The 26691-nt window shown below is 41.5% G+C and overlaps 1 protein-coding gene across 1 annotated transcript in view; it reads right to left on the reverse strand.

Annotated features, from left to right (window-relative positions):
* Window positions 1–21080: 21080 nt before the first annotated feature.
* The window catches only part of NALF1 (NALCN channel auxiliary factor 1), a 535944-nt gene continuing 530333 nt past the window's right edge, over window positions 21081–26691 (reverse strand). Inside the window, exon 3 of the mRNA XM_045514774.2 lies at window positions 21081–23328. Coding sequence (XP_045370730.2) covers window positions 23036–23328 — 293 coding nt within the window. The 3' untranslated portion in view covers window positions 21081–23035. The remainder of the gene's footprint in view (window positions 23329–26691) is intronic.

Below are 26691 nucleotides of genomic sequence, written 5' to 3' on the forward strand. Positions count from 1 at the left end.
AGTAACATTCACCTGCTGGCTTTGCCATTGCCCCCAGCTTCACCCCAAGTATGCCTTGCAATGCGGAAGGGAAAAAAAAAGTCATGTTAACAGTTAAGATGGATGGTCTTTCATCTATCTTAGGGATAAACTGGGAGTTCCAGATTTGCAGACACTAACTACCACATATGGAATAGATAAACAGTAAGTTTCTTCTGTAGAGCACAAGGAACCGTATTCAATATCTTATAGTAACCCATAACGAGAAAGAATATGAAAAGGAATACATGTGTGTATGTGTGTGACTTAAACATGATGCGGTACACCAGAAATTGACACACCATTGTAAACTGACTATACTTCAATTAAAAAAAGAGACAGAGGGTCTTTTAAAATGTCAGGTTGACCGTCCCTCCCCTAAGAGACTGGACACTCCTAGGTACTCCTGTGCCCTTGCTCTGAGTGAGACAGGAACTCCCCAAGGATCAACAGTGCCTGGAAACAGGAAAAGACTTGCCAAGGACCTCTTGTGCTGCTTCCTAAGAACATGAAAATTGGTCATATCGTAAATTGCCAGTCAGATCAAGGGGCTACTGGCTGCCCCAGCTGCATGGGGGTGGACCGAGCAGAGACAGCTAGAAGCTTCCTCTAGGCTCAGCAGAGTGCAGCCGGGTAGGTGCTGTAATAAAGAGAAGGTCTGGTCTAAAATAGGACCAGATGAGCAGTCACAGGCTCACAGGGACAGCATCACCCCATCACCCTGGCGGGGAAGCTACAGGATTCCCACGTGTCTTCCGTGCAGCGCTGGATCTCTCCCAAAGCTCTCAATCTGCCCCTGTCTTATTCTGAATTTCAAACCTGCCCCTTCTCCTGAAACTGCCGATTCCCCACGTTAGAGACGTGCACAGTGGGGTTCTCGCTTGGTCCCGTCTGCTTCCTTTGTGCCCGCCCCCACGAGCAATTCCACCCCCGCCTTGAGGGCAGCTCGCACGCCCGCCAGCCTGACGCGCCTCAGACCAGCACGTTGGCAGCTTGTGCTGAAAGCTGACGGGGTCCTGCCTTCCTGTTAAAATAAGATTGGTCTAGGTATAGTCACACCACACAGTTTCACATCAGTTCATACCAGCTACCACTTAAACTGCAAGCCAGCTGTGTGAGTGAGTTGCATTTATTTTAAGGCAGTCTACACAGGGGCCAGGCCAACACGCCCCGGAGCTGTGGAGAAGGGCCACAGTCAGAAGCGCCTCGTGGAGCCTGGCGGCGGTCCTTACAGCGCTTTGCGCGCTTCCCTCGGACAGCTGTTTGAGGCTGGACTTCCCCATCGCAGCGGCTCACACAGTCCATGATTGTACAGTGGACCTGAATGTGTTGGAAGAAATAGTTCATCCCAGATGTTTGTTATTTCCACCCTATAGAGGTGACCATTGTTGTTCGCAATCATTGGGCACAAGCGCCGTATTCCAAAGGGTTTTCAAAGTGACTTTCTCAGAATTTCCTCGCTTATCCTTCCAATAACTTCAGGAACTCAGCGTTATCTTTACCTTCATTCACGACTGAAGAAATAAAGAGAGTTGAGTGACTCCCCTCAGGCCACACAGCTGGGTGGGTCTGTTGCCCTTTGAACAGGTTGGTGTCCCACCCGGACTTTTTATCATTATGCCAGTATTCTCCACTGTGCTATCAACACCATTTCTTATGTGTGTATGATGTTCCAGGCACTGTGTTAGGCCCCAAAGACACAGGAATGAACAAGGGTGACAGAAATGCCTGTGCTCAGGGATGCCATTCTGGGGCTACTGCAAAACATGAGAATAGCTAACATTTATTGAACATTTACTCTGTGCCAGTGCTATAATCTTCTATAATTTAGAAATCATTCTTAAGATGTTTAATTCCACTTTATAAATAAGGAAAGTGTTATGTCTCAGCTGCAAGGGTTTTATATAGCTATGCAGTGTAACAGGAATAAGAGTAATAAGCGAAAAACATCACGTCTCTGCTTTGTTGAACTTCGTTGGCTGCTTCAGTCTTAAGTCACGAAGTGTGCGGTCCCAGTTTGACACTCACGTGAAATTCGTTTCTCACGAAAACTGGTATCCCATTTGGTGGTTCTGATGGTCAGAAAGCGCTTGTTGGAGGCGACCTGCAGTCTGCCTCCTTGTGGTTTCCATTCACTGTTCCCGGTTCTGCTAAATTTGACCAGAATTAGGGGGTGTTGGCGCCCAAAAGGTAGGAATGTTCCTCCGACGTCATATACTTTTTCTCCTGATACAGTTTATGTTCAAATTAACAGCACTCCGTTCCCAAGACTGAGAAAGGCAGGATTCTAATGCACACGTGAGCACGTTCACCCACTCAGCCAGGTAAGAACCTGAGTCAAACCCACTGGTCTCAGTTTTCTTGTACACATGAAACTGTAAGAAAAGTGTCTGGTTTCCAAAAAAACTAAAGTTGCTTTGTTTAGATTTATTCCATGTAAGTGTCCTTGGTGAGAAATTCAGAAGGAACAAAAACACAGTAATTTAATTTAAAGTGATTTAAATTATAGGGGTAATAAATCAAATGTTTGAATTAAATTACAGTCATAGAATTTAATCCAAGAAGGATATTAGCTGCTACTCTTTGTCTCTCCTGTGAGATCTCACTCAATTTAAAGATGAAGAGTAAAACCAAGAAAAAACAAGCAGTTTCAGAGCATACAATAGTAATTTTACATGTAATTAGAACTAACGGTTTCTTTTCATTTATAGAGCATATTGCGATGACCTTTGAGGCTAGTGGCAGGATAGGACATTAGCTTATAATTTTGCTTTGATTTGCAATGAAAAATTGAAATGACTATTCCTGTCCCAACTAAGAAACAGCAAACGGCTAGGATTCAACCACGAGGCATTGCTGCCCTCCCCTGGTACATCTGGTGACAGTTCCAGGAAGGATTTCAATAAGAAACCAAAATTTGAAACTCATTTTTACACACTAGAAATGAACATTTTCCTTTATGAATTTATGCCTAACCTTTTAAAAATTATTATTTCATGTGGTTTCTTTAAATTAGAGATGGCATATCAATCTTTTGAAATCCAGAGATAAATTAATGAGCCAGAAAATGTCGGAAAAATAATGATGGCTGTTCATATCATGCATTTATACGACATTTTCAAAGAGCGCTTAATACATGTTTCCTCATTTAGTCTCACATTATCCCCAGGAGGAAGCAGATCATTATATTTTATTTGTTCAACTTCTTAGGTCTGTTGGTGCAGCTGGTAATTGATTTTTCAAACGCAAGTTGTAGACATTTAATTTGCATGCTTTTGTGATTCAGTTGTGTGTTTCATCTCACAATACCAGAGAGACAGTGCCTAAATATATGTAAACAAAGGATTAAATCTCTCGAAATAACACTGATCTTGGCCAGCATAGAAGGGACAACAGCACAGTTTCCAATGAAACACGACTGGTGGCGGGATCTCCACCATGTCATCTTGTCTTTAGAATGAAAACTGGAGATCAAAAAGCGAGATAAGGCACTTTTATATTTAATTATGATTTATGGTCCACTTAAGCATTGACACCTGCTCCAAAGAGAGTTTACTTTTTATTTTTGTGCCCAGAAGGGAAAACTGCATTTATCCTCGGCTTAAGGACTTGGGGGGTTACAGGGCAATTGCTCTACTCCGGTTTGTATCCCTGGTCGCACAAAGGGAAATCCAGGATGGGGGATATTTGCTTTGGATTTGTGCAAGAAATGTCCAGGGTTTGTTTATGTTTGTTTTTCCCAGTCTTCCGAAAACTTCACAATTTTAGGGTCTGTGGAAGGATATTCCTGACCGTATATTTGGGTCATTCATTAATAAGGTTCACCCGGGAAGAGCAACAGGCACATCTTAGACACCTCATCCGAACTGTGCTGTGAAAAAACCCAACTGCTTTTTATGCGTCTTGTTTTTGTAAAACCCAAGAGCATTCTCGTGTTACAGTGGTTTACAGCATTTTATTTTAGTGCTTCGTTAACAGAAGTCCAGGATGAAAATCAAAGTGGACTGGTTTTTACCTCGTTGTAGCCTGTAGCAAGTAACATCCTGTTCCTCTCAGAGTGAGCTCTCCAAAGAGGTTTTCACCCACTGGGTCAGTGAACCCAGAAACATGTCGTAAAAGTCTACTGTGGGCCAGTCACCCCCTTGGCAGAATGCACACTGGGGTGAGTCAATCAGCTGTGGCCTTACCTTCAACGACCCCAGCCATGGACATAGTCAGACAGCAGATACAGAGACAGACACATTTACAGCTGGGCTGGGCACCTGGAGGAGAAAAGAAGAGAGTTCTTGCTGAGAGGGAGTAACAGAGTTCCTGAGCAATCAGGGGAGACCTCCGTGACTATGCGCTACGTGTTTCATTACATCTCAGATGCACTGATTACAAGACACACTGATATCACAGGTTCCATCAAGAAAAAGAAAGGTAGCTAATTAAATGTAACTCAATCTTTCCTTCAATTAGAGTCTCTATTTAAACTTATCAGAAGAGATTATCCTTGCCATATTTAGATATAGATTTCTTTTTGATCATAGGTCACCTAGAGGTGAACAAAAATGGAAAGTATGGGCAAAATTAATTGAGGTCATCCTAAAACTTGCCCACTTTCTGAGTTCAGTGGGGAATGAGTGAACCAGAAGCAGCAGGAAGATCACAGACCTCGTGGAGGAGGTGAAAGCAGGTTTGGACAGACCCAGAGGCTCACCAGGCACCGGGGACCCACAGTCCAGACGGTTCCAGCCTGCATCAGCCCCTGGGCAGCTGTGACAAGGAGCCACACACGGGGCGGCTCAGAACCAGCGTCTAACAATCTCCCAAGTCTGGGTATTTTCCTCCTTCTGGTCTGCAGCCATTCTAACAAAAACAACAAAAGGAGAAAGATTCACCATGTGTAGTATTTATTGTGCCTCCATCAAAGGAAACTTCCTCAAGGACAACTTTCAACTTACTTTCAACCAAGATCTGGGTCCGTGAGCAGACTTAATTCTGTCCATCTACTGTGATGACTTACATTCTCACTGCAGGGATTCAGATTGGGCCTCAAGAGATTCTGCAGTTAAATAAATCAGTCCACGCTTTGGCAAACCACCCGTCTACTTCACGCCGAGGTACAACCCGGCCCGCTAGCCACCTCCTCCCATGCCTTCGTGACAGGACACAGGGCTGAGGTCACCTTCCCGCTCCCAGTTTCCATGAGTTCACCTGCTGGGCTCTAGCACTTGAGTGCTTCCCCCGGCCTCCACCCGTCGGCATTCAGCACGTCCCCTACGGTCGAGGTGCCCGTTTCCCAGGATTCACCTCCCGCCGCTCACCTGAGCTGCAGAACAGCTGCAGGTCAGTCACCAAAGAGCCTCCCAAGGGTGCTGTCCCTCTCGCCAGTGCCTTTCTGATAGCTTAGCAAACCTAGTGTCTTCAGGGCCCTGGCAGCAAACACAGGCAAGGAGAAGGTCAAGTGTCTGCATGCAATGATCTCTCCCTGACCTTTCAGGTTCCCTTCGCCACATCGTGCCAGTTCTGGAGTCTCAGCCACGTTAAATTCTCGCTCAGGCCACATCCAAGCAAATGTTTCGCCGACTTCCAGCTGCTTGAACGCACACATTAAATTTAAAATCCCGAGAAAGTGTACCCCAAACAGTAAGCTTACTCTGATCCAACATTATATGGGTCTTATTGGTCTAGCAATCTTAGAATCCGTTCCCACGCATGTTTGCTACTTTCCTGGCAGTATTAATCGGCGGGATTCAGCAGAGATTTGTGTGTACAAGTTGTCTCTTCCAGGATGAAACTTTGCAATACCCCATACAGAGTTGTGTTGGAAGATGACTGTATTTACGAGTCTGGAGGAAGGAGCTTTACCGTTAACCCATCATTGACAGGCTGCCTCTGCTGAGATTTCACACGAGCTTGAAGCGAGGAGAGGCCGGTCTCTGGACAGGGGAAGTTGGGGCACGTCTGACCACGAGAGGAGACTCGACCGCACTTGGCGTTCAAGACTCATCTTCATCCTAGTCCAAAGTCTCAGGGTCCTACTCCTCATTAACCCTTTTCCTCACGTTACTTAGGAAATTTGGCAACTCCGCCATTTTAAAGCCGCTGATTCCCTGGCTTATGTTTCTCAGATTATAAATTGAGTTGGGACTTTAAAGCCCTGTCTTATCTTTTTTGTTCTCTGAGATCTCCACTGCAGTCAGAAATAGAAATTCCAGCCCACGGTTCTTGTGGTCAGCATACATGAACACACACTGTGTATTCAGATGCGGCACGTACTTCGCGTCCTGATAACTTCCTTTTAATCAACACGTCATCCTGAGAAAGCACAGGTGAAAATGTCTTTTGGCATAAGAATATGCACAAAATTGTTCTGCATGAATACATTTGGGACCTCCCAACTTTAACTGTTAAGCAGATTTCTTTCCTGCAAGAGTTCTCAAGCTTTCATCTGCCAAAGTGCAATGTAATCAAAAGTCTTCTCCGCAATCTCACTGAGGGGATGTTCCTCAGCAGATACTTAGAGAATGGGGGCTCTGAGTCTTGCTGTTTTATCTAGCCCCCTTTGATGTACCTGGATTAAATTCTCAGGATGTCTTCCTGTATTATTTTTCTGCTGCTGTATAAGAACTTACCACAAACTGAACTGCTTTAAAAAATCCACATTAATTTTCTCATAGTTTCTGTGGGTCATGAGTCCAGGCACGGTAAACTAGGTCCACTGTGAGGTTCTCAAAAACATAAGTTAAGCGCTGGTTGGGGATTCACTGCCAACATTCAACTGGAGAAAGGCCTACTTTTGTTTGCAGAACCAAGTCCCTTGGGTTGTAAGACTGAGGCCTTCGGTTTCCCGCTGATTGCTGGCCAAAGGCCACCATCAACATCTAGAGACCACCTTCCGCTCCTCACCACCTGGGCTCCCCCGACCACCCTCAGTGCGCAGCTCGGTTCTTCAAGGCCAGCACAGGCGTGAGGAGCTCAGGGATCAGTCGCTCTTGCATGACATAATCACGTCATCACACACATTTATCACATTTTCCCGATCCCGTGGTCTGAAGCAAGGGATAGAAGCCTACCCGCAGCCTCCACACACACAGAGTCAAGGGAGAGGGTTCCTGCACCTGTAAAACAGGAGACAGGGGGTGTGTGTGGTCACCTCGGGAGTATTTCTTCCTCTGCGGAAGGGCCTTTGGTTTCATCTGCTCACAGGCCACTGATCACGCACGTGGGGGATGTGGTCAGGTTTACCCAACTGACACATAGACGGTCAAGTTTCCATTTTATGTTACCTGTCCCTTCAGACAAGGCTGCGGCTAGAGGTCACTGCGTCACAGCCAACTCAGCAGACAAGGTTTTCTTATCTTTCTCTTTTTGCCCTTCCCAGTTTCTCCTCCTTATCCTCAGGAAAGTTCCTGCTTCAGCTCTCAGTGCGGAAAGGCCCCAAAGAGGCACGAGCCTCAGGCCGTGAGCCGAGAGCTGGGATGCGGAGGTGTCGTGGGAAAGTCGGACCCAGGAAACCCGGCATCGCTCAGCGAAAGCAGCTCCCCGACGGAATCCAGAGGCTTCCCTCCATGTCCACGCTGGCCCCCTCTTCATGCGGTAAATATCGGCCGTCATCAACATCCCACTTTAAAAATATACATTTCCAGGGACCATCCACTCTGGTATCATATGACAGCAAGTTTAAAATTCAAGGACAGCTGGTCTCAAGCTGCTTCTAAGGGCCTTCTTCCTGCATCATTTGTTGGTGCCCAGGAAACATAATTTTTAATATTAAGTGAGTGTAACTGTTACAGTGAATCAGGTGCCAAGAACACACAGAGTACGTACTAAAGCCAAACAAAAACGGCTTGGGGTGACTCGCGCTTTTGCAACATCTGGGCTGACTTTCTCCCCAGTTAGCGTGGATCGTTAACGTCAACCCATCGCTGTTTCAAAGCAGCTTTCGTGCGGAAAACCGCTCAACTCATAAAACTCAGCAGTGCTCCTGGTGTTCCCTACTTTGAGAAACTACCTTCTTAACTAATTTGCTGTATTATCTTTCCAAGACATGTTCCTTCCGATTTGAGTGACTTGGAACAAAGTAGTGCATTTGGCTCCACAATCTCGTAACACTGAGTACAGTGACTCTATGCTGGGACTGGAAACCGCCGCGCCAGCATTTTCTAACAAGGCCCTCGCTCCTGGCCACTGGCAGCCAGCTGTTCTCTAGGTAGAACCAAGAACATTGAAAAAAAAAAAAAGTTTGTTGTTTTTCATAAATTTGTTTTTTACCTAGATCTATATTTTTTAAATATAAGAATTCTTGAAGTTTTGGAAAGAGAATTGGTTATGATCCAAAAGTCGATATTCAGGTAGTTTGGCTGGAGTATTTAAATGTGTTTTCTTATCACTGCAGTGGTACAACTTTCAGTTCAATGTCTAGCCCAGTGATGATAACACCCGTCTGTTGGCGGCCTGCTTTGCTAAATGCCTCCTGTGATCTGTCTCCTTCCTACCTCGTCCGTCTGGCATTGTCCCTGTCTTCCACTAAATATCAGTGTTTTATCTATTCCAGAGGTTGGAAAGCTTCTGTAAGGATGCAGACAGTAGACACCTTAGGCATCCAAGGCCGTCAGCCCCTCCAAGGTGCTGTACGGGGAAGCCGTCACAGACCATGTGTGAACCAACGTGGCTGTGTTCCTCTTAAACTTCATTTATGGAAACTGAAATTTGGATTTCACATACTTTTCCTATGTCACAATATGTGGTCTTTTTTCAACCATTTATTATTATCTTTTAATTGTGGTAAAAACGCAACTTGAGATCTAAACATTTTTCACCATTAAAAAATGTGAAAATTATTCTTCGCTCTCTGCCTGTACAAAGACAGGAGGCGGCAGGTTTTGGCCCATAAGCCATCATTTGCTGATTTACATGCATTTATTTTCAATTCTTGTTGCTACTAAACTCCTTTGTGTCACCTTCCTCTGTCCAAGCCCTTCCCTCTTTTTCCTAAATGGAGTGGTTTGAGCTCCAAAAGCACGAATGTGTTTGTTCCCAGGGGGACGCTGAAGCAGGAGTCCGCCCCCGGCCAACGGCATGACTCTGTTCACGAAAAGGCTTCCAGCCGTGAGTGGCGGGCTAAGACGCGCAGAACTGCCCTCATTCAGAACATCCCTAGGGCACATCATACCACTGAGCGTTAGTAAAGCCAGTGTATCTCCTTTCCAGGGAGAGTGCATTGATTCAATGATAAGCATCTTTTTAAAAAGTCACCCGAATCTTATTATTTAAAATCAGAAAAATGTTGATTTTCTTTAAGAACCAAAACTTAGCTTCTAGCATCCACGATCTTTTGGTTTAGGTGAAGTATTTTCTATGCCGTGGGGACAGCGCACATGGGAGATTGAGTAGGTTGTTCATTTTATGGCTCAGAATGTTGGTGGTGTTTTGGCCTGACTTCAGATTCACAAATGACTTCATAACAGCCTTGCAGGGTTTTTTTTTTTTTTTTTTCCTTTTGTATTTTGTTTCCCTGAAATTCCTTTTTAAGTTGTAAATTGCTAGGGTAATGTTTCAGTTTTGATAGTGTTTCCTGTTTGTTGTTTGAGATTGCTAGTAGTAATGTCTACTTGTGTTCATTAGAAGTACAATTTCATTTTTTAAAATAATGCTTTATTACTTAACCTATTTGTGTGTCTCTGAAAGCATATGCTTCAACTGTGGCCAGATATTTATGATAAACATTGATGGACCTAAGCATGGATTTCAGGATATGGCCCTTGAAAATGGGCCATAATGTTAGGTAAGATTCTCTTAGGTTTTGGTTAAGATTGACCATTTATATATAAAGCAGTCACTTCATGACTCAGAATGGTACTGACTTGTTAGTGAATATGGAGACTAAATCCATTGCACAACATACTTGAGGATTTCAGAGTCTTATAACAGATTTTTCATCAAGATCTGAAGAAATAAGATTTTATGCATGTTGTATAAAAACAGAACGATAAATTTTGGGCTGTCACGAGGCTAATTCTTTTATTCCTTCCAAATTAGTTTCCTCACCTGAAGGAAAAATAAAGCAAAAATAAACCAAAGCAAAACAATTTTTAAAAACATTTCAAAAGCATCTTCCATCCTAAAAAAAAGTCATCATCATTCTCCCATTGCTTGTTTATTTCACTTACAGCTATTGAGCGAATTGTTTTAATTAGGACACAGCAACCTGGCTTCTGCAACTGTGTTCTTAACTCTAGCATCAGGTGTGAAAGAAAGGAGAGTCCAGATTTTAATCACAAGATGCCTCTAAACAAAATTCCTTCAAAATAACTCCAAATAAAATGTTTATCAATAAATCATGCCATGTCATCAATATCAGTAAAATTAATTTTATTCTATCAACACCAAAAATAATGCCATCACATTTACTGCATATATTTTTAAATTTTTTTCCTGCAAAAATAATGGCATAAAAAGCCCTAGCATATTTCCAATATTTGTGGCATTTCCCTATAAGAGAGCTCATTCAGTTTCCTTTAATGGGATCATGCTCCAATCTAGGGCTGTGGCTCGCCAAAAGGAAGGATTTTGCCCCTCAGGGGATATTTGGCAATATCTGAAGATGCTTTTCATGGTCACAACACAGCGGTGGGGGCGGGGGTGCTACAGGCATTTAGTGGGTAGCGATCAAGGATATTACTAAAATGCCCCCCCAATGCACACGCCTGCCCCAATCGCCAAGAATTACTGACCCCAGAAAGCGGGCAGTGCTAAGCTTGGGAAACAGTTAAAGGCATTATTCATGAAGAGGGACCCAGGGACACTTAAATGATGCATTTCAAAAACTTTATCTTAAGGGTGAAAAGACCTGAAAGAGGATCTGTAATACAAACCTAAAAAAAGAAAGAAAAAAACCCCAGGAATCTGAATATACAGGAAGAAAAACTGATTTTATGTTTACAAGTCACTTGAGCTTGGAGAAAAGAATTAGGAGCCAAATAATGATTCTCAGAAAGTCAGTTCATGTTTACAAGATGCTCAGAACCGGGATCTGGAAGGAAGGATTCCAGAACGATCTCTAGCCGTGTGAAATCCAGTCAGGTGGTTGTACGACCCTTTGGTTTGACAAAATAAAGACATCTGAGAGAATTATGAGTATTCTTTGGGAACAGTCTTACTGATGTCAAATATTCAAATAATTAACCAGTCAGATCAGTATTAAATCATGTCACCAACGAGGACTAGTTTGCAGATGTTTCTCCTCTGCACAGACAAGTGCTCCTTGTGGAACTCAGCAAAGTTACAGTGAGGTCTGTAGATGCGAGCTAAGCAACTCGTCAGAAAATGCATGCTTTCCCCAGGAGGGTGAGGGAGAAAGCAGTGCGAGTCCTGACTCTTTTATTGGAAAATTAACACCAAGAGCTCGATACACTTAATAATAGTGATCGGCATTGACCCTGCAGGCAAATAATCAGGTCTTTGCAGATACATTCAAGTTAAGATGAGGTCCTCAGGTGGGCTCTAACCCAATATGACTGGTTTTCTTCCCTTTGAAGTAAGGTCTAAGCACACTAATGGGGGATTATACCGCACCGTCTTCTGGGCAGCTGTCTTCATTGGTCAGCTGGTTGAAAAGACACTTTTTCTGCTTTCCATAATAAAAAAAAAATCTTATTGAGCACCTATGTTAGATTTCCTGGGAAAAGGGCTAGAAATCCAAGTAACTACAATACAAAACAAAAGACTTATAAGCACCACGTTCTGGGATAAAAAAGGGAGGAGTAATTACACTACTTACAAAAAAAATTAAAAATTAATCCAGTGAGTATTATTTTACTTTGCGAAGTATTGAAATACATTCAAATCTCAATCCTCAATAAAGTATTTCAATCAAATAACTTCAGGTTAATTTGCATCCATCTCTGGGCACTTATATTCTAGGAAATTTACAGATAGATAAATAGATTTTTATACACACATTGTATATATAGTGTCCATAATTAGTACCACTATTTGCCAAAGAAACAACATAAATTGGTGTTTACAGCTAGAAAGTCCATCTTATAATCTTATGAAATTGTACTGGAAATGAAAAGCAATATAAATATTTAAATGCTTTTTGTACATATTTGATTTGATAGGGATACTTTACTCATTAAACATAAAAAGTATTTGTATATGCATATATATTAATGATTATTCCATATAATTCTTTTTGGTTTATTTGGTCTTTTTCTAGGATGCCCATATAAGGAAATATTGATCAACATTGACCTATTTAGCCATTATTTACCTAAGGTTTTATTTTTAAGATATTTTGGGATGATTGCTCTTTATTTTTGATGTGTTTGGAGCTTTTTGAGTGATTGTGGTGCTCACTAATATAGTGAAAACCCTCTATGATTTTTGTTTCATTTTTTGCTAGCACAGCACACAAAATCCTATGGGAACATAATTAAATTTATAATTGTACATTTGGAATGACTGGGCCAATAGATTTTCAAATTTTGATGAAAAATCAATTCAAACAAATAAAAAGAGATGAAAACCCCTTGAATTTGGGGTCATCTGTTCATTAGACTTGGAAAGGAAAGGAGATGGATGTTGTACTGAGCTGCAGCAAAGTGTTCAGTGATCCTGACTGACAGGCCCCATAGATTTGTCAACCATGTTCATGAAGGATGTAATTTTTTGGAGATTTTTTCCTTATAAAATTAAATGGTTTTAATAAGAGGGTAATGCTGGATCCCTAAAATGAATTGGGCAATGTTCCCTCCACTTATATTAGAGAATTAGTCATTTAAAGTGACCTTACCTACCTACCTACCATATTAGCAGCTTACTGATACCTACTCTGTCAGTATCTCAATGTTTAGATAGCTCTCAGTGTTTAGATAGCTTTCACTTACCTGCCCCAAAGGGACCCCCAACTCATTGGCCCACAGTTAGGTATAACCATGTAATAAAAATACTATAAAAATGTAGACATATTAGAATTTTAATGAAAATGAAATTTTGCCTAATATTTTAGATAATAAAATTAAAATTGTAGATTTCTGTTACCTACTGAACATATGACCTGCATTGCATTAAGTTGTCATATCTTGTTTGTTTCCTGTTTTTTTTAGAAAGACCTCTGATTTGGGTTGTTGGATCATTCCACATTGTTAAATTAAGGTTACATATTTTAGGAAGAAATGATAGAAAAGTCCATCCTATCATGTAAAATACAATCTCAACCTGTCCCATTAACGACGAGCTTCACTTTGACCTACATGAGTAAAGAGCTGACAAACTGCAAAGCTCACTCAGGAAGAACAGAAAACTCAAACGGCCATGCGTCTATTAAAGAAAATTGAAGTCGAAGTTCAAGACCTTCCAAAAAAGGTAACTCTAGTGCCAGATGGCTTCATCAGTGAATCCTCCCAACATTTAGGAAAAAAAATTACACCAATCATGTACAAACTCTGGCATTTTTCATAATTCAGTTCTGGTTCTCACAACAAACCTGCGTAAGAGGTGCTTTTTACCCTAAATTTCTAAGTGTTCTCAAAGGGGGAGCAGAAGGGCTTGGTGTTAGAAAAATTGCACTTAAAAAATTGTACCACCTCCAGAAATTTAGGTTCACTCAGAAAAATTAAATGTTTTCTTAAAAAATAGTTATTTATGAAATTGTGGAAATTTTCCTGTGCATCCCAACACATGTCAGCTTCATGGAGAATTTCCAGCCTCGTTCAGAAATAGCTGTTGTTGTCACTGAGCTGGGTGTAGTGTTGGGTTTACTGTGAGACGTTCTGTAAGTTGATACATCCTTAGCAACATCATTTGTGTCTTCTCTTTTAATATAATTACCTCTGGAGAATAGTAATTTTCTCTATCAATTTTGAGAGAATGAGTCCCAATCACTAAACCACTGGGCACAAAGATAGTTTGATCCCTTGCCAATAACAGACAAGAACATAAAATGGGAAATACTGTCACCAATTTCCTTTCAGCCTTGTAGCCACTAAGCCATACACTTGTCAAGGTATCTATTATTCCATCTTGACCATTGCCCTGGACACCGTGGGAGTCTATTTCAATTAATGTCCGCTAGTTTCCTTAGGAATTCCACAGCCATGTGATCCGATCATATTTAATCCGCACTGAACCCAGACTGTCATTCCAAGAGGCTTGATGAGTCTGAGTCTGGGGATAGAACATTTTATAAATTCACTAAGCTTGAGACCCACAAGACAAGAATGGAAAAATGAAAACTCCTTTCACCAGCCAATTTTACCGTATTTCTCCTATATTCTTGACAATTAAAGATGCGATTTCTTTTTATTATTTACGGCTAAAATTGAGTTTTAAACAATTCCATCTGTCCAGGCCTCTTCCCAGATTGAGGAGAGCAGGATTATACGAAGTGTTCTCAAAGGCGGAGCAGAAGGGCCTTGGTTTAGAAAAATCGCATTTGAAAAAAATCGTACCACTTCCAGAAATTCAGGTTAAAAAGCGCCTCTTACGCAGGTTTGTTGTGAGAACCAGAATTGAACTATGAAAAATGTCTGACCCTGAAAGATGCTTAAAGAAAAAGAGATGTCTCCCTTTCGTCATCTTTGTCCAAAAAAAGAAAAAAAAAAAAAAAGAAAAAAAAATGGGCCTTGGAATTAGCCATAGGAGAGCGCCCCCTGGCGGTTAAAGGGAGCAAAAAAAAAAAAAAAATAAACCTCTTGAGCTGAGCTGTTGAAATTGTTCTCCACTGTTTAGAGCAGCTCGTACCTTCCTAAGAGCATGGCATGCTGCCACCAGGCAGTCCCCCTGGGGTGCCTGCTCACATCTCTACTTGTGCAAGGGTTGGCCGTAGTCCCAAACCTAGTCTTCTTCCTGGCTTCTTCATTTGATGAATGGCCACATTGGAAAACAGATTCCTTTCCGTCTTTTTTTTTTTTTCTTTTTGCCTTTCACTTGTCTTTAACTGTCACATTCAGAAAATTACCGAGCCCCATTAATCCTACATCATCATATGTCTCAAATTCACCCCCACCCCGTCTCATTTGCTGTTGAATTTGTTGACGCTCATTATTTCTCACCCGTGTTAACGGTCCTTTCCTGTGTTATTCCCCTCAGTCTGTGCTCTACTGATGCCAAGGGAAAACATCTTAAATGCATAAAGTTCATTCTGCAGGATTTTTTTTTTTTTAATTCTCTAATGGCTTCCTCTTGCTTTGAGGGTCAAATCCAAACTTCTAGGCTGGGTTATGAGACCAGCCTCTCGACCCTCCAATCAGGAGGCTATCCTGTATTTCTCCGTGCCTGAAGGAAGGTTTCTCCAGTTTCTGTGTCTCTGCACATAACCACAGTTTCTGTCTGTCCTTTGATTATTTAACTTCTGTTTGATTATTAAGATGTCACTTTATCTGAGAAAATTTAACTTCTACCAACCAGAATTAGAGGCTTCCGGAGTATTCTAGCTTGCCATGCTCTGCGCTTATCGCTGCCCTGTGATGGTACATCCTTCTCCCACACTGGTCTAAGAACTCCTAGGAAACCAAAAGTACTTCTTTTGTATCTGTTTCCCCAAAGCCTAACTTAGTCCCAGTGACATGGAGGATTTTCTGTACCTTTTTTTATGATAAGTGAACAAAACACAAGAAAGTAGGCAGCTTGTATGTCTGTTTATATAAATTAATAAATGGAAGTATAAAATATACACACTCCTCTGAAAATAAAAAGCATTAGGTATCCATTTTAATCTTCAGGATTTTTTTCCCCTTTCTGGAAACTTCCATAAAATAAAAAAGAAATGTATACAAATGCTACCTTTGAATACTATAAGATACATTTTTATTACCCAGAAATTTTATTGGTGTTCACCCTGCTCCCTCCTGTCTCATTCTGATTTGAGCTTAACTGCAGATCAGGGTGGGCTCTGGGTCCTCTCCAGCGAGAGAGCTTTGGGGTGAGGAGAGGGTGGCAGGGTGGGTCGGAGGATGGGGAGGGGGAGGGGGATGTGGGTGGAGGCTGGGGAGGCTGGGGGAGCGGGAGGATGGGAGAAGGGAGAATAGGGGAGGCGGGAGGTGGGGAGCGGAGGGGGGAGGCAAGGGTGGAGAGGGGAGGGGAGGCGGGGGAGGGGGGAGTGAGGAACATGCTGGGGGAGGGCGAGTGCTGCCTTCCACACTATGTGCCTACCAGGGACTTTGCGACAGGGATACAAATAACATGATGCCCAAACTTCATCACTTTTCCTTCAATGTCACAAAAAAAAAATGTTCACTTTACACTCACCTTTGAGAATAGCTTGAGGGAGAAACGGAAGATAGATTGGCCAAGTTCGCTGGGAAAGGAAGGAAGAAAGCAGGTGTTTATCTGTTTCTGTGAATGAAATCACAGGCTGATTTGATACGCGAAATACGTATTTTGCAGGATTTAGCTGTTATTTGTCACTGCACAGGGGCATAAAATTCAAGATAGATTATTCTTCTGAGAGCAGGTGTGTTCAGGGTGGTACGGCCATAGACAGATTATTCTTAAATAAGCACTTGCTTAAGGTATTTTCTGTAGCCTTAGATCTTGCAAAATACACCTGTGTGTTTAAAGCAGTGCACTATGGTACCATTTGTATGCAGATCAGTGTGAAATCAGAGGCACGTGGGGAGTTGTGCCTGGTTGGCAAAGAGGCCTAGACTCTTAGTAAGATGCTAGTTCTCCATAAAAATATAAAAGTGAAAATTTCTCAAGAATTGTTTTAAAAAATATGTGCAATAAAATTGGATTTCTGTGGAGGTTAAATTTTCATTTCAGTTGAAGCACGTGAATTTTTTCCCAAAATCACATTTTGTAATACATTTTATTGCAATATATATATAAATCCTCTAACCTCAGAAAAGTCAAAGTCATTGTTTGCATTTTTTGAATGTATTCTTCTAAGAGCACATTAGTACTTTTCACATTCTCTGGCAACTTACCTAGATCATTCTGAAAAGAATATATCTTTGTGAGTCATTGTAATAAATTAGTGCTTCAAATGTTTCACTAGAAATCGAAAGGGTCTTGGTTGCTCAAATAATGCAATATTCAACGTATTTCACATTTTTAATATTTTTTTTCTGATGAGATGATTTCTCTTTTCAATTCTAAGAATCATAGGACAGGCTACATGATTTAACAACAAAAACCCTGATACTAATAAAGCTTATTTTAAAATCCTGAAGTTGAGAGAGAGAGAAAAAAAGCAAAGAGACAGACAGAGTGATAGACAGACAGAAGGACAACAGAGACAGGGTGTGGGGGATGCAGAGAAAGAGAGGGGTGAAGGGGCAGAGAGACTGGGAAGGAGGAAGAAAGGGAGAGCGATCAGGACAAATGCAGGTAATTACATCTATTTGTAGCAACATGAGTACTTTGTTTGATACATCTTGGGTCTAACAGATGAGTAGAGAGATTTTTAATTTCAAAATGGAACGTAAGTATGATTCTTCAAAATTCCATGTGAAATTTGAAGAGCTCTAGGAAGCTATAAAAAGTGTTTCAAAAAAACCACATGAATTAAATCAAAAGGTGTGTTGTCTTAAGGGGAAAGGACAATGGAACCGAAAACTATCACATTTTAGACTCTAATTATAGTAAAAATACCTGAGAACATTCTACGTATGTTTTATGTGTTTGTTCCTCACGCTGGGTATTTTGCATATTCAAAACCTTATTTCACTGTTATCATATCTCAGAAAAAGAAAACTGCATTAAACCAAAACGCTTTCACTCATTTTGACTTTTGTGTAGCGCTGTAGCAAACGTTTCACTAAGATTTTCATCAAAATATAATCACTACTTGAAGGCTTAGAAAAGAACTTTGTTTCTATTAAATTTCCTTTACTGATAATGTTTACATGCCTTTCAAATTAAGGGGAAGGAAAAAAGTAGAAGTAGTATTTCTAGTATTTCAGAATAGTGAAATCCTTGGCAAGGGCCTTAGCAGCAGCCGGGATCGCATCACCGAGTCATCACGTGGCTTGTCCAGGGCAGTCATGAAGGTGGGTGTCGGGCCAGGATGGCAGGAGAGCCAATCCCAGTCACATAAATTGTCTCCCGTCTGTAGCAGTGGTCCACTGGCCTTCTTGACAGATTGATAAAAGCAGCAGAAATTATTACCTTAACTGTGTTGCTCCATTTTTTTCACACCATATATAGAAATAGCCAAGAATAAAAAATAAAATATAAGACACAAAAGAAAGACGTATAGTACTGAAATCTTTATAGTTAACTGGATGATTATTTCTTTGTGACTCAATCAACAAAATGATCCAACCTAATATACATATATTCAAAAAGAAGTTCGGCCAAGTCTATTTTGAGAGGGACCAGTTGGGTCAGCATCATAATGATGGCGGGAGAAAAAGCAAATTCACTTAAAATGAGTAATCGAGAAAGAAACAGGGCATCAACAAACCTTAGCAGTGTCTTTTCCATATTTTTACTATTTTTAATACTTAATATGATTTTTAAATTCACCATTTAAGAAATAAAGCATTTTGGAAAAAAATACATTATCCTCATGAAGCACGCTTGAGACCCAGGGATTGTGTGTTCCAGAGCCAGTGTTTAGAATTTGCAGTCAGGTGTGGTTTGAGTTCCACTTTGGCACAATCCACCTGTGTGGCCTTGGAGAAAATAGCCATGTGACATCATGTTTAATGTTAATCTGAACGTTTTGTGCCAGGTAAACATAGCCCTGAATTATCTTGAGAGCCAAGAACAGATTTGCTTCGAGTCTTAAGTTTTATTGCAAGGCTGAGAGGATTATCTATACTTTTGATCATTATTTGGAGAATTTCTAGAGTTTGAAGCAGTTTGATCGTTCTCATAAGTGTCATGGAGATACTGCTTGAAGCCGCACTCAGTTTCTTCCCTTTCTCTCACTTACAGTTTTGTTCACCATCACCCACTATCTGCTAGCCATATTCAATTTTTTCTAAACATGATAGTGCTTGGAAAGTGGAAAAGATTCTGGCTACTTCAAAATTGCTATTCTTTCATTAATGGAGACAGTTTGAGAGTCTTTTCTGCATCAAGGCAGGTATGGTTTTTAAATGAGCATGCTGCTTAAACTTTAGCAAAAAATCGGAATTGCTGATTATAGTGTGTGTTGCTTTGGACTGAAAAATTTTGTGGTTGACGTTTTACTTGTAAGATATATATCACTATAAAATAAACCATAGACGTGTAACGCTTTCTCCTTATATATCCATGTCCATATGCATGCGTACAGGGTCAAATACCGCCTGCAGTTCTAGTGAAAATAAGATGCGCTTCTCATTGCTTTGCCGATTGGATGCTTCCAGTAGCAAGAACACTTTAAACTTCGCTCTTACCTAGAAAGAACCAAAACAATGCCTCAGGCTGGTCAATATTTTAATGTTGTCCAGATACCAAGTGTCACCTGCCAATTCAGGTACTTGGCACATGGATCTGACACCCCGAAACATCTTTCACTTATTTTTTTCCCTACAAAAGTGAGGTTTTTATTCATTCATATAAAAAAATCCAGTTTTATTTCCCTTCCTTCGTTCCTTCCTTCCTCCTCTCGTTTTTTTCCTTCCTGCCTTCTTTTATTTTAATGACCACAGATTCTAGTACTTAGTGGTACCAATTCCTTGGTGAGGAACTAAATTTCTTTTTTCATAATGATGCCATTTAAAAGAACAGCTCTCACTTACTCTTTGTGGAGAGAACAGCACTACCTGTTTAACGGAAGAAAAGTCAGTGCAATGCATCACCCAGTGTCAGTGCAGGAAGGAACGACACACGATTCCACTTTTGTCATTAGACATTTGGTCTTGCAGTGTTAACATATTCCTCAACCTGGGACTTCTCTATTGCAGAATTTAAAAAAGACAATAATAAACATGGAGAAGTCTGTCTCATCCATTTGTGAAAAAAAAAATCATTTCCTTGGTTTTCAACTAGTTTTCAGAGATAATAGTTTTAATACTGTAACTTATTATCTAGTATGCAATAGCTATCCACCACAAGAAAAGCAGAGTGGGATGATGATTACAGAAATGTGGGTCGGAATTTTTTCTATCAGAAACGGCAATCATGCCATCACGCAGGCAATCCACTCCCAATGGCCAACGAATAGAGCGAGACCTGCACCATCAGTGGTTGCTTCCTGACTTTGCAGGCTCCAGCTTCAGTCCACTGTGTCAGTGGAACTATCACAGGGACGTGGTTACACATTTGCAGTAATAAATACGAGGCACGGAGCTCATTCCCACGTAAGACTCAATCTGCCCAGCAGGAAAAAAATGCTAGCAGAATTCCAGGCAATTCCAGCGCCGGTTGAGCTGCCATTCCCCTTCCCTCCCCACCTCCCTGCCTCACCCAAATTCACGGTGCCACATTGCCTCTCCCAGCTCTTGAGCTTGTCTTTGGAAGGCTTGCCTCTCCTGTGACGCGGTGGTCGCCATTCTACCCAAACTAAAGCTAAACCTTGCGCAAGTGGAACCTCCCAGTCCCCTTCTGTTGGAAAAGAACCTTAACCTGTCGCAAAAAGATATAACGAGAAAATGAAACCCTGCTGTTAAGAGATACTTTTGTCATCATTTTGCCCAGTGTCTGGAGAGTCACTTGTCACACCAGCAAGAGCGGGTGAAACTTGCATCCGTGTTGATGTCGTTTTCCCGAAGACATGGAAACGCCTCTGGCATGAACAGAAGCATAAGGAACAGTGGGAGAAAAGACAGGGGAGTGGCCTCTGCCCGGCAGAGGCAGACGAAGTCTACAACAAACTTTTTTCTGGTCTTAGCGTCGTTAAGGGGTCAGTCGAAAAAGAGTTCACCTGGTAAGTTGTTCCCCCGAGTCCTCACCCACCCCTCACCTCCAGTCCCTGCTCCCCCATTCTTCTCTCCCCACCCCCAACTCCACTGAAGTCTCTATTCCACCACTAGTTAGCCTGAAAAAAGACTTAACAGTTGCCGTAATTCAACATGGTTAACATGCCCTGGAGTCACTCCCCAGCCGCAGTCCCCAGAAATAGCACCATAATTTCCATATATTAAACATACTGTGTCTGTTTGTGTATGTGTGATTGTGTGTTGGCATTTGCAGAAGAAAAAAACAGTATTTCAAAAAAGGAACAAAAACTGGAAAATTTTACATTTTTGGTGTTTTTTTTTTTTGTATTTGTGCAGACCATTTTAGGATTTTTCAGTCTCAACAAAACACTATTAAAACAAAGAATCTAGTAAAATATCAGTGCATGTACTGCTAAACAATTCTAGCAATTTTATTAAGCAATACCTTTATTATTTTTGAATATTCTTAACAGACTGGAACAAAACATTTTTTTTTTTATTCAAAACAAAATATGCATACTGTACGCGTGTCGCAGAGTTAAGTATGATGCAGAGGTTAAAGTTTGAACAAAAACAAATGCCCCGGGGAATTTCATAGCTATAAAGTTAAGAACTAAATTTTGTTCGCTAAGAGGACCTTTTCCATGGTTTTCCTTCATCTCCCGGTTACACAGCAAACAGATCTGAAGTGCACTTCCCAAGCGTAGTTAGAGACTAGGAAGGAATGTAAAGTGTTTTTTTTTTTTTTTTAATTATTTGTTTTGTTTGTTTTAAAAACAGCCCTTATTAACTCTTCCTTCCACTGATTCTACTGTAAACTCATAAAAGCCTTTTTCTTAGAAAGCAAATTCATAGACACTCAGCGGTGAAATGTTCCCACGAAAAGAAAAAATACAGACAGAGCGATCAGACTTTTCTTGTCTTCAACTACCTAGAGTGTGGAGAGTGACAACGTTTTTGCACGTGAATGAAAATGGCTAACCTAGTTTTGGAGAAGAAGTTCTTCTTGATAATGCACATTTGCATCCACTTTAGACCTGGAGGCATTAAAAACTGGATGTGGGGGAAATACTGGGGAGAAATGGTCTAGATTCTGTATGCTGCAGGTGTTGGAGCACGTCTGCTCTCTCCTCCACAACAGGAAAGGAGGAAAAAGAAGTCCAAATTTGCGTCCTTGGAATCCTGTTCCTGTGACAGTGCCCAAAACGTGCTCCTGTCTATTTGCAACGGAACTGGAATCCCAAGAGCCCAGCCACCTGCGGGCTTCAGGACAGGACTTCCTACCTCTTCACATCCTCCTCCTGGGCGGCTGCTCCCAGCCACCCGACCAGCGAGGAAGGACTGGACCCTTGGGAGGGGGAGCTGGACCAACAGAGTTCATGGTAGTTTTCTTTGCCTTTGTTTTCAACATAAAGATGTGTTCCCTTTCTGAGACCACCTGTTACGGAGAGCACGTGTTTGTTCAGCTGGAAAGGGCCCCCTCCCCGGTTCTGCTCCGTTGCGGGTTTGTGCGACAGCGGCTCAGAAGCCCAGCGGAGCGTGCACTGTGCCCACTCACTGAGGCGACAACGACAGAAGCAAGCGGATGTCGTCTGCTGGGGAGGGAGGCCCGGGCCGAGCAGGCCGGGAAAGGCGTCGGTTTCATAGGCAGGAGGGAGAGTGAGGGAGGTTTTTTATTTTTATTTTTTTGTTGTTTTCTTTTTTTGTCTTTTTTTTTTATTTTTATGATTTTTGTTGTTGTTTTTTGCTATACCGTGAGGTCATAGCCGTCATTCCGCTAATAGAAACTGACAAGACGTAGAGACGAAACTATCTGATGAACACACACAATGACTAGAAATATATATATAGAGAGAGAGAGACAGTGAAAAGACTTAGTTTACCTCTGAGAAACCATCCCCCCAAATAAATCCTGTATTAACAAGTGCAAAAACTAAACAAACAGATAAACCCAAATCAAAAGGAAAAGCAAATAAAACCTCCAAACATTAAAACACAGTGTATAAAATGGTGTGAGAAATTGAAGTCACTTTCCAGCCTTTTAGTCAATAAAAAGCTGGGTTTGTGTCCTTATTCGGACTCAGGCCCCTCTTTTTTAAGTTTTGCCCTCCAGGCCCCGCGCGCGGCGATGGGCGGGTCGGAGCACGGAGTCTGTGACATCCGACCGTGCGCTCTGCGGTTACTGGGGCAACGGGGATGCTCCGTGCTCCCTAGTCCTCGCTGGCGGAGCTCTCGTCCAGCGTGTTGATGCCGCCGAAGGTCAGCGCCGTGGCGTTGTGCGCCGCGGAGGCTGTGAGGACTGTGTGCAGGAGGATCAGCACGAGAACGCACAGTCTGAGTCTGTGGCTGCTGCACAGTCTTGTGGCTGATGAAGCTGTGAGCGGCGCCCGCGGGCAGGAGCCGCTTCTGTCCACCATCCCTTTGGAGGGGTTGTTTGATTTTGCTTCTCTCCTGACGTCACAGCATTCTGGTTCATCATTGGTGAGAAAGGTTTCGTAGAGCCCTGTCGGGGGAAGGAAGGGCACGGTTAGAAGGAAGGGAAGACCTGCAGGGGGGCGCGGAGGGTACAGCTGTCACTCTAACACCTGATCCACAAAATTTCACAGTTTTGTGAAGGGAAGGCAAGTCAATACAATCTGGGTAAACACTCCATCGTGCTCCCAGACCAGTACTTTCAGTTTCTCACTGTGTTCTTTTTGTATTCTTGGTGGTCACGCCATGAAAGTTCTGGGTTGTGGTGAATACACAGTAGAAGATTTCATTACGTCAAAATCAGAACCCGAGGTTCTGAATCAACTTGATGACCAAGGACATTCAACCACCATTTTTTTTTCTTTAACAGGAATGGGGTTAATTAATGCAACGCATCAGTTATGCTTTAGCGTATTTGGCATATTTCGTCCAAGAAACAACCAACCGGTCTTAATACCAGAGCTCTAGGAACCGTGTTCCTAATCACTTCCTCTCCCAAATGTCACCATCTCTTACATCTCCCTTTCTCGGTTAAGGAGCGTAATCATCTACACATCCAACAGGTGACTATTTCCTTCTATAAGTATCTCCCTGATTCTTCCATTTGCTGTTGGTGTCTGCCTGAAGTGCCGCCCTTAGTGGCTTTTGCCTGGACCACTGAAGGAGTCTCTGCTCTGTCCTTCACTGCTTCCGATCTTCCAGCATCGCCTTTTAGTCAGGGTTGGTCCAGCTCACTCTCTCGCTCTTATTCTCCCTCCTTTTTTTTCTTCCCTTTTCATGGAATCTCTTCTCTTTCTCCCCTCTCTTTTGACTTCTTCCTCTAAAAATGCACATTGTTCTCATTTTTAAATTGATAAATGGGTATTTTGGAAACTTTCAAAGTGGAGAAAAAGAATAAAACTGGCTATCTAGAACTAACTACAATCTTTCCAACCTCGTTTCTTGCTATATTGTAGATGTGTTACTCTCAAGCTTGAAAAACTTAAAAATGACAATAGAGTAGTTGTAAGGATTAAATCCGATTTTGTATGTAAAGTGCTTGGCTCAGTGCCCGGCACAGAGATATAACTTGAAACATTAACTACTGTCAATTATCATTGTTATTAATCATGTCTCATTGACTCCACCTACATCATGAAACCTAAAGCCTCCTTTCCTCTCTCTCCAGACTCACAGCTCAGGGCTCCAGACATCCTGAGCTACTGACTGTTCTCAGAACATGTGATGCTTCACCCACATCTGTAGCACAGCCCAAGCTGCTTTTTCTTTCTGGAATTTTCTCTTTCAATTCATAGACCCAACTTTCATTTCTCCTTCAAGTTCAGCCCACATGGAATTCCCTGTGTGAAGCTTATATTCACACTCCTGGGCTACTAGTGCATTTTGCCTAATTTTTCAGTAGAGCAATGATCATGTTTTCTTTTAATCACAATTGCTCATTTGCATGTCAATTTCCTTACTTATGTGTCATCTTAAGAGCAGGAACTGTATAGTTTGAGCTTTGCGTCCCAATATGTAGCTGAAAGCCTGAACAAAATAGATACTTAGTGAGATTTGTTACATGAATAAATTCAACATATATTTATTTAATAAAAAAGAATCTATTAAATAAAATACACTGCAATCTTCAGTTTCTTTTAAAAAATGACCAAGATATCCTTATAATGATGCTTACAATATTCATTTCTTCTTAGGCATTCAAAGGTAAACTTCACCTTCGCCTAGGTAGAATATGGAAAGAAAACTGAATTAATGAGATCTGCAGCTCTGACATCTTTATTGTACGATATTTTGTTTTTTCAAATACGATACCTCACTGGTAGACTAATCACTTATTGAAGTATACATTTTCCAAAGTCATATTCTACAAAGAAGAGAGTTTATAGTTAAGATTATAACCATAGAAATCTAAAGGTCATTCAGACCAACATTTTGGAATGTTAATAGTCAGGATATGTTTAGCAATGTCATCCACGTAAGAGGCTCTTCCAAAGCTGCTCAGAAGCCAGCCTGCTGATTTATAACTAAAGTCATTTCAGAAAAAATAAGGCAATTCATTCAGACCAATAAATGTACTCTTCTTTCTGACTAAACAATTTAATACTCTCTTTTTCTCTTGTCCATCTTTTTAATAAGAATTTTTATTCAGTTATACATGCATATTAACAGTGAAATAATTCGGCAAGATATTTAACGACAACAAAAAATTCCCCCACCTCCTTCATCCCAAATCCTTCCTTTTCAGAGGCAAATACTATCCTTTTGTTATTTGCTTCTGTATTAGTTCCAGTCTGTCAATCACCTGGTTTACGCTTTTCTTGATTTTCATTTTTTTATCATTTCTGTAGATCTCCCCCCAGGACATGTGAGAAAAACACATTCATTCTGCTCTTTCTCCAGCCCTTATGCATCTCCCCACCCAACACATTCCACTACGTTAGCAAGTGTGATCTCAGTGTTCCTTTATTAGGATGTTGTAAAAACAATCCTCAACTCAGACGTGAAGCAAACTTTCACTTTCCATTCCCATTCCACTCTTGTTGTTCCTAGAGCTAATAATTATCTGACAGTCTCCTATCTACTTACTAACTCAACACTCAGTACTTTGCCAGCTGTTTCAGTTGAATCAGGCGTTCTATCAGCTTATCGTCCTGAAGAAATGTCTCCTGGAGTCTTTTACCATCTGGACTGGGTGCTTTGATGCCTGGTGCACAGACTCCAGCCTGAAAATTCCAATGAGCCTTCCTCCTGGGGACACTGGCTGCCTCTCCCCTCTGGATTTTCTATTCCCTGTACCCTCTGCCTCCTTGCTCATTTTGGTGGCCTAAGCATCCAGTATTCTCATAAGGAAAAATCTCTTGGGGGTAAATTTCTGAGAAGCTGTGTGCCCACAAATGTGTTTACACTCCCTCACATTTAATTGGTTTTGTGGCTGAGTATGCGATTCAGGTTTAGAACTTTGCACCCTTCAGATTGATTTGAGCATCACTCCCATACTCAGGTACTGAACCACTGGGACTTGTCCTTTAATGTCCTTATCTCATCTCCCTACTCATCACTTCATCCCTTGCTCCTTCTTCTTCTTTCTTTTTTTAAATCACATTTTAATTTCCAAGAGCTATTTTCTATACTCTGAATTTTTCTTGAAGTGACTGTTTTTGTTTCATAGTTGCGATATATTCTTTTCCTACTTTGAGATTTTTACAGCACTCTTGCTTGTTCTGTTTTATTTCCTCCTTGCATGTGTTCTGTTTTCTCTAGGTCATTTTTTGTTTGTTTGTTTGTTTGGCTCGGCTCTTACTTTTCAGGCGGGAAGCCCTCCAGAATTCTGTCTCCCAGTCCAACAACTGTCTCCAACCCTTTACAAAACATAGATCCCCTCCCACAAAGACAC

This window comes from Camelus bactrianus, chromosome 14, assembly GCF_048773025.1.
Source record: "Camelus bactrianus isolate YW-2024 breed Bactrian camel chromosome 14, ASM4877302v1, whole genome shotgun sequence".
NCBI lineage: Eukaryota > Metazoa > Chordata > Mammalia > Artiodactyla > Camelidae > Camelus > Camelus bactrianus.